The following is a 7801-nucleotide window of genomic DNA, read 5'->3' as shown; positions in this document are numbered from 1 at the left end:
ACTTGTGAGTTTTTCTCGCAATTGTGAGTTTGTTTCACGCAATTCTGAGAAAAAAATCTTACAATATAACTTGCAATTGCAAGTTTATATCTCACAATTCTAACTTTGTAACATGCAATTAGTTATATCTTACAATTCAGAGAAAAAAAATCTGAATTGCGAGTTTGTATCATGTAATTCTGAGAAAAAATGTCAGAATTGTGATACAAAGTCGCAATTAACTTTTTATTGTTTATTAAGTGGCGGAAGGCTTCCATAGAAAATACTGATATTGGATCTTAAATAATACATTGGTTAATGATACATTTGTAAAATGATATGTAATTATATGTATAATCCACAGGATACTAGTGATAAACCGTCGTTTAGAAGTCTATTGAACATTTGACAGGATAAATGTCGAAAGTGCTGCCATTTTGGAGTATAGAAAAGGTTAACGCATTTATCACCGTCATATATCACAGAAGGTCATCAAAACAAAAAATAGTGCGTAGTCTGTGTAAAACACACTCTGTAAGCATGAACATCCTTTGGGTTTCACACTTATGTCTCACACTCACTTGTTCACAGGGTTAAACTCACCTACATAAAAAGTAAAACCAAAAAGGTCATTTTCTTATATGAAAAACAGGGTCAAGGCCAGGAAACATCGAACTGAAGAAGTGAAATATATCATTTTGTACACGTTGTGAGTGTTTTGCACACTTTACCAGACCAACAACAAATCTTCGCGCGTTCACTGCCTTGCTGTCAAACTCAGGCGGCGCGCATGGAGGGGGCGGAGCCTAGACGACGAGTCACTCAACCTATCAGAAGCGCGGGAGGGACCGTTTGAGTTCAAAACTGAAGCGGCGCCCTTAGGAAAACATCGTGACGACCGTGTGAGAGAGTTATTCGGGATTTGACGTTGGATTTGGCCTGAATTTAGCATTTAACCACCATGTCTTCAGCGAAAAAGCAGATTTACTATTCCGACAAGTATTCCGACGAGGAATTCGAGTACAGGTGAGAAATTTGAGTCGTTTTATGTAACTTAACTGTTACACTTTGACTGACTTCACTTTGGAGTTGACGTCAAACTTCATAATAACATTCGGCTTAGTAATTTTTAGAAATTATCTTAAAAATATCAGCAAATGATTGTAAATGGTTTGTTTACAATGTATTTTCCGGGTTCTGTCGTCCTGCATTGTATTGCCTGACAAACACTTTGAAGAGCCGTTTACGTAAGTCAAACTAAAATTGTCTCTTTACTTCCTCATAGACATGTTATGCTTCCCAAGCAGCTTTCCAAACTGGTGCCATCCTCCCATTTAATGTCAGAGGAGGAATGGAGAGGACTGGGAGTCCAGCAAAGTCAGGGCTGGATCCATTACATGATACATAAACCAGGTTAGTAGACCAGGGGTGTGTTTAAAAAAAAACCTACTTTGACAGCTTAAGTACTGTCTAGGTAGGCAGCTTCCTGGTTTTTGAGAAAGTCTTAAATGGAAGTTATCCAAAAGCTGCCTAATACCTCACTCTTTCCATACAGAGCCTCACATTCTGCTTTTCCGAAGACCGCTTCCCAAGGAATGAGATCTCAAGACTGTCCTCGGAAGTTAAAGTACTTGGTTGATTCTGACCAATGCGTGCATTTCTTTCCATACGTTGTGATTTGTATATAAGTTTTATTATTTGCAGATCTATGGTAATGAAATGTTACTCCTCCTTCCCATCCCCCTTTTATTCGGAGATCTGATGGCAACAGGAGCCCAGAGAGGAAAAAGGGCTGCCCCCTTTAAAAGTGTTTTCTTTAGATCTGCACTTAAGTCCCGTAAAATAAGTTGGATGGTGTTTCAGGTCTAGTAAATCGCCCCTGTCGTGAATAGAAAGAAAGGAATAGTTTTTGTTGTACACTACGATGCTTTTTTGTGGCTGAACTGCTGTTGTTAACATCTCCATCTTGTAAGTTGAGCAGTCACCGTTTGTTTGTTCCTCATTTGTTGTTGACAAATCAATAAATATTATTTTTATTAGCTCACTTGCTTCAGTGTAATATGTCATTAAATAATGTACATAATGAACAATATTTGCATTTCATGCAAAACAACAGCAAATATTTAGTGTTTATAAAAATACTGGCCACATTTTTTTTTGTGAGCATCATGCAGCGTAATTTTAGTTTCATCGAGATACTATTTTAGTTTTTAATTTTAAAACAGTTTTTATTTTATTATATTTTCCATATTCACTCAAATTTTAGCTAAAGTTTGAGAAATTGTGTTTTTTGAGTTAAGTCTATATCATTTTTAATATTGCTTGTTCAGTACATCAAGTTTAACTAAATTGAATTTTATTGCAGTTAACATTAATTGTATTTCAAGTAATGGATTTATTTATTATTATTATTATTTTAAATGGTTTTAGTTTCAGTTTAGATTACCTAAAATAACCCTTATGTGATGTACAGTTAGTCAGAATTGTGAGATATAAACTGTTTTCCCTCTTAGAATTACAAGAAAAAAGTTACAATTATGAGATATAAACTTAGAATTGCAAGAATAAAAATCTGAATAATCTTAAAAGACTTTTATTCTTGCAATTCTGAGTTTATATCTCCAAATTTTGACTTTATAACTCGGAATTGTGGGGTGTAAACTAGCAATTGCAAGAAAAAAGTCAGACCAAACTCACAAATCTGAAAACATAGTGTTTTTTCCCCCTTAAAATTGCAATAAAAAAAAAGTATGAGTTGCGAGAATACAAATCAGACTAGTCTTAAAAGACTTATTCTCACAAATCAAATTTTATATCTCAGAATAACTCATTATTGCAAGCTGCAATTGCAACTCACAAATCTGAGAGCATACCAGTCTTTTTCCCCCTTAGAATTGTGAGACAAAAAAAGTTAGAATTACGAGATATGAACTTGGAATTGCAAGAATAAAAATTAGAATCTTAAGTTTATATCTCAGAATTTTGACTATAACTTGCAATTGCGTGTTTCTCAATTTTAAACTTGCAAATCTGATATCATATTAGTCTTTTTCCTCCCTTAAAATTGCGAGATATAAACTTGGAAATGCAGAATAAAAATTAGAATAGTCTTAAAAGACTTATTCTTGCAGTTCTAAGTTTATATCTTGCGATTTTGACTTTATAAATCACAATTGTGAGAAAAGTCAGAATTGTGAGATACAGACTCAATTACCTTTATTATTTTTTTATTTACATCTCACAATTCTGACTTTTTTCTCAGAATGATGAAATATAAACTCACAATTGTGAGTTATAAAGTCAGAAATGCAAGATAAGACAATTCTGGCTTTTTCTCTGAAGTTTAGATCTCGCAATTGTGGCTTTTTTCTCAGAATTATGAGATATAAACTCGCAGTTCTGAGAAATGAAATCAGAATTGCGTAATATAAACTCGCAATTGTGAGTTATAAGGTCAGAAATGCAAGATAAGACATTTCTGGCTTTTTCTCTGAAGTTTAGATCTCGCAATTGTGGCTTTTTTCTCAGAATTGTGAGATATAAACTCAGAATTCTGAGAACATATCAGTCCTTTTCCCCCTCATATTTGGTCTTTATAACTCACAATTGTGAGTTTATATCTCACAATTCTGAGGAAAAAAAGTCAAAATTGGCAGAAACAAAAATTTGCAATTGTGAGAAAGTCAGAATTGTGAGATACAGACTCAAATACCTTCATTATTTTTTATTTACATCTCGCAGAAATGTGAGATGTGAGTATAAACTCAGAATTCTGAGAACATATCAGTCGAGGAAAAAAAAGTCAGAATTGCCAGATACAAAAATTTGCAATTGCGAGAAAAAAGTCAGAATTGTGAGATACAAACTGGCAATTGCAAGAAAAAAAGTCAGAATTGTTTTTAACAAGTCAGAGTTTTTATCTCACAATTCTGACTTTATTTCTTGCAATTGTGAGTTTATATCACACAATTCTAAGAAAAACAAAAACAATTATGACTTTATTAGTCACAATTGCAAGAAAAAAAGTCAGAATTGTGAGATAAACAGTCGCAATTACTCTTCTATCGTGAGTCACTTGAAAAGTCACTGAAATTTTTCAAGTCTTACAATTCTTACAGTTATTCTTGCATCTACAATGTTTAATTGACTAGAAATGGTTCTTTTTAAGTATGATCTCCATGAAATTATTTTGGGAACTTTTTTCCATGACTAATTCCGAGTGACCAAAAGGTCATGGAAATTCAGGTGTTCAAATGGTTTTGAGAATGCTAAATATTTCCATCCGAACATCAGCGTTGACTATGACAAATTTCAAACATTTTGAAACATTCAATCTAGACATTCAAAATACTACTAATCTACTATTAAAGGTGTCACGAACTCTGAGTGCCTGATCCCTAAAGAGAAAGCAGGAGGTCTGGGTTTGTGCACTGTCACTTTCTCCGGATCATGACTTCCAGGACCTGGTACCCCTGTGGACTCCCTGGCCCCAGCGTGTCTTCCCAGCATGGAGAACGCTGGCCGCCTCGGGAGGTACACACTGGGATCTGTGCGGTTGTATCTACCAGGACCTGGAGTTTTAGACAAGTCCTCAGATGGACCCCCAGATTTGCATCTTCCAGAGATGGTGTAACTGGCACTAGATGTTTTGGTCAAGACACTGGAGCCCATGAGAGAAGGGAGGGTGTATTTGTTCGGGGCAGGAACGGTGTCCACGGAGCGATGCTGAGTGCGGTAGCCCATGGTGTGGGATGGAGGTTTGCGATGGATGCTGCACAGAGAGGCTTTCTCGGGACTGTATGCTCCTGGTCCAGGGGTGGAGAAGATTGCTGCTGCAAGTATCAGATGCAACAAGGGTTAGGAGCTCAAACTCAGTCTGCTCAAGAGTTTCCTGGTGGTTTCGACATGAAGTGGTTTGATCAACTAGTAATTAAGGAACTGTTTCAATAGAACGACACTTCAAAATAACCGACTTACCTCGAGTTTCCGTCCTGCCATGTATGGAATAGGCAGGGGTGCCATCTCTTCCAAAGCGAGTCAGTTTGGCATCAATATGATATTTAGGCCCTGGACTACAATTAATGCTATGCACTGTAAAATCAAAGCAGAATAAACACAGCATTATATCACTTAGGACAGCATCTGACATATCATATCAATATCACTTCTAGCTTATCTACACAGCAATGATCAACAATGGACATTTAAAGCAGTCTGTCTCCCTCTAGTGGAGACATTAGGCATTATTCTGGAATAAAATGAGATAGAAAAACTCACTGTTGTTGCTCATCCTGCCATGGAAGGAGTAGGCAGGACTTGTAGACTTTGTAAAATCGTGGCCTACGAAACCGATAGCTGGTGGAAGGATGTATCGACCAGGTCCCGGCCCTGTAAACAAGATTGGAAAACACAGCCATCATGCTGCAGTCATGCACACACACAACACGCACAGCCCACTACTTGTAGTCATAAATATGTAGTGATGCATTTTTTGGCAGGCAGTTGTGACAGAATCTGTTCGGGAGATCCACACCCTGTAGATGCAGCCCAGCAGGAATGTGAGCTCATCGCAGTGGCGTGATGGTTTTTCCTGGAGTGGAGGACAGACAATGCCTTTGGCTATCTTCTCTGATACTACCAGGGGAATGCCATGACATCAGCCCACAAATGTTTGTGTGCATGAGGAGGGCTACTGGGAGCACAGAACATTCTTTCACATTTACTTCAGCATGCTTTGACAGGCCTGGGTACGAAGTTATCGTAACCTTGCTGAACGCCGTGACCTTTGAAGGAAATTTAACTTTTCTCCAGTTGAATGAAAATTTGATGGGAAGTACATTGGAAGCATTTGTTAGAAAATACAACACTACTGTTGCTCACAAGAACTTTTTTTCTGTAAAAACGTCAATTTCACTTGCCACAGTATCAACGTTATAGAGTGTTTTCACACGTCATTAATCGGCCATATTGGCGGCACTGAACGTAAACAGTGCCCCTAAACCGAACGAAACTTGCATATTTATGTGCTGAAAATGGTTCATTATTGTAATGTTTAGGGCTGAAGTAATCGTTCGGACTGGGAAAAAACATTTGGAGTACTATAGACTGCCAAAAGTTCAAAATCAAGGAAAAGATTGCAAAAACTGTCTGAGAAACAAAAGGCGTTTGTGGTTGGCCAAACTGAACCAGGATTTCCAGTGCAAGAATCTTGACAACATTTGTTTGTTCTTATAATTTCCGGTCAGGTAGGTAAAATATTAGGGTAATATCTTAAATAATACTGCTTGTACATATCTTTACCACCTATTAACTTTAGTTTGTCAAAATATTGCGCCCTTTCCTGCTTACTAAGTCCTTCTCTACATGATTTAACAGCTTCCACAAGTTTTTTCCATGGTTTAGACAACATAAATTAGCAGAACAACATATGTAGTACATTAAAGGAGTAGTTCACTTTCAGAACAAAAATTTACAGATAATGTACTCACCCCCTTGTCATCCAAGATGTTCATGTCTTTCTTTCTTCAGGCGTAAAGAAATTATGTTTTTTTGAGGAAAACATTTGAGGATTTTTCTCCATATAGTGGACTTCTATGGTGCCCCTGAGTTTGAACTTCCAAAATGCAGTTTAAATGCAGCTTCAAAGAGCTCTAAATGATCCCAGCCAAGGAAGAAGGGTCTAATCTAGTGAAACGATTGGTTATTTTCTAAAAACATTTACAATTTATATACTTTTTAATCTCGACACAGAGTAGACACAAAGCTAGCCAAGACGAGCATTTAAAATTAATTTAATTTAAAATTAACTGCTTGTTTTGCTAGATAAGACCCATTTTTCCTCGGCTATGATCGTTTAGAGCCATTTGAAGCTGCATTCTGGAAGTTCAAACTCTGGGGCACCATAGAAGTCCATTATATGGAGAGAAATCCTGAAATGTTTTCCTCAAAAAACATAATTTCCTTACGGCTGAAGAAAGAAAGACATGAACATCTTGGATGACAAAGGGGTGAGTACATTATCTGTAAATTTTTGTCATGAAAGTGAACTACTCCTTTAATTGTGCAACCCAGATGTGTTGTACAGCTAAAAATAGCTGGACGTGATGGGACCAGAAGCCAGACCTATAAAATATACAAACGACCACGCCCGTTTTTATATGGGAGAAATTGGATACAACTGCAAAAAGGAAAACCCTTGTTAGATCTTGTACTGCAGACAGTATTTACTCATTAAAAGCATATTTAAGCTACACTACAATAACAATAGTTCTGTTATTCAACAAATAAAGAGTTAATATTGAGTAACCTGTATGTTTGACGCAAGATACTTTGTTTACTCTTGCTCCGCCAGCGAAAGAAGTTCCAAACATATTTAGAATGCGTAAAATCAACCGCCACGCGCCTCAAAGCAAAATATGGTAGCTTTATTTCGTTTCTGAATGAGCCAATGTTTCTGAATGATTCGGTTGACAAAAATATAATGATTCACTCGTTAAGAGTGTAACTTGTCGCCACCTTCTGGCTTTATCGACGTGCAGCGTAGCGGACTGATACAAACAGTGAATAGTCCCAGTGCTGTTTGTTTGTATACATCAGTGATGTTTGAACGCCGTTCAGAAATTTGATTCAACACATGCTGATACTTCCTTCAAACACTGTTTTTTTTACACTGAAGGTAAGATTGGTTTATTTAGTACATAGTATAGTATACAAAAATAAATATAGATTAAAACAAGCTCACCTTTTTCTCTGCCAGCAATGACCGGGCGCTTCCTCTCAGTTTCACTCATAGTAAAATCGCATTTGGGGCTGGAGGTTTAAC

General features: G+C 36.8%; 2 protein-coding genes across 2 annotated transcripts; one reads left to right on the top strand and one right to left on the bottom strand.

Annotated features, from left to right (window-relative positions):
* Nucleotides 1-866: 866 nt before the first annotated feature.
* cks2 (CDC28 protein kinase regulatory subunit 2) lies at nt 867-2018 on the top strand. The gene is made up of 3 exons (XM_073844806.1): nt 867-1005; nt 1265-1392; nt 1535-2018. Exons 1-3 carry the CDS (start codon nt 941-943, stop codon nt 1576-1578), a joined length of 237 nt encoding a protein of 78 aa, XP_073700907.1. The 5' UTR covers nt 867-940; the 3' UTR covers nt 1579-2018.
* Nucleotides 2019-4332: 2314 nt separating this feature from the next.
* Nucleotides 4333-7769, bottom strand: cimap1d (CIMAP1 family member D). The gene is made up of 4 exons (XM_073844944.1): nt 7721-7769; nt 5257-5367; nt 4957-5070; nt 4333-4811 (listed from the first exon to the last, which is right to left on the bottom strand). The coding sequence occupies exons 1-4, from the start codon at nt 7767-7769 to the stop codon at nt 4333-4335; spliced, it is 753 nt and encodes a 250-aa protein (XP_073701045.1).
* Between the last annotated feature and the right edge of the window lie 32 nt (nt 7770-7801).

The sequence above is a fragment of the Garra rufa genome, chromosome 7, assembly GCF_049309525.1.
Source record: "Garra rufa chromosome 7, GarRuf1.0, whole genome shotgun sequence".
In the NCBI taxonomy this organism is placed as follows: domain Eukaryota; kingdom Metazoa; phylum Chordata; class Actinopteri; order Cypriniformes; family Cyprinidae; genus Garra; species Garra rufa.
The sequence above is the reverse complement of the archived record's forward strand: the minus strand, read 5'-3'. Positions and strand labels throughout refer to the sequence as shown.

What these genes read in the sequence shown, in the direction of transcription:
- cks2 (XM_073844806.1), top strand. Translation starts at nt 941, where the DNA reads ATGTCTTCAGCGAAAAAGCAGATTTACTATTCCGACAAGTATTCCGAC. An exon ending in GACGAGGAATTCGAGTACAG is followed by an intron (nt 1,006 to 1,264) that starts GTGAGAAATTTG and finishes ACTTCCTCATAG; the next exon opens with ACATGTTATGCTTCCCAAGC. An exon ending in TTACATGATACATAAACCAG is followed by an intron (nt 1,393 to 1,534) that starts GTTAGTAGACCA and finishes CTTTCCATACAG; the next exon opens with AGCCTCACATTCTGCTTTTC.
- cimap1d (XM_073844944.1), bottom strand. Translation starts at nt 7,769, where the DNA reads ATGAGTGAAACTGAGAGGAAGCGCCCGGTCATTGCTGGCAGAGAAAAA. An exon ending in CATTGCTGGCAGAGAAAAAG is followed by an intron (nt 5,368 to 7,720) that starts GTGAGCTTGTTT and finishes TCTTGTTTACAG; the next exon opens with GGCCGGGACCTGGTCGATAC. An exon ending in TGGCAGGACGGAAACTCGAG is followed by an intron (nt 4,812 to 4,956) that starts GTAAGTCGGTTA and finishes TGATACTTGCAG; the next exon opens with CAGCAATCTTCTCCACCCCT.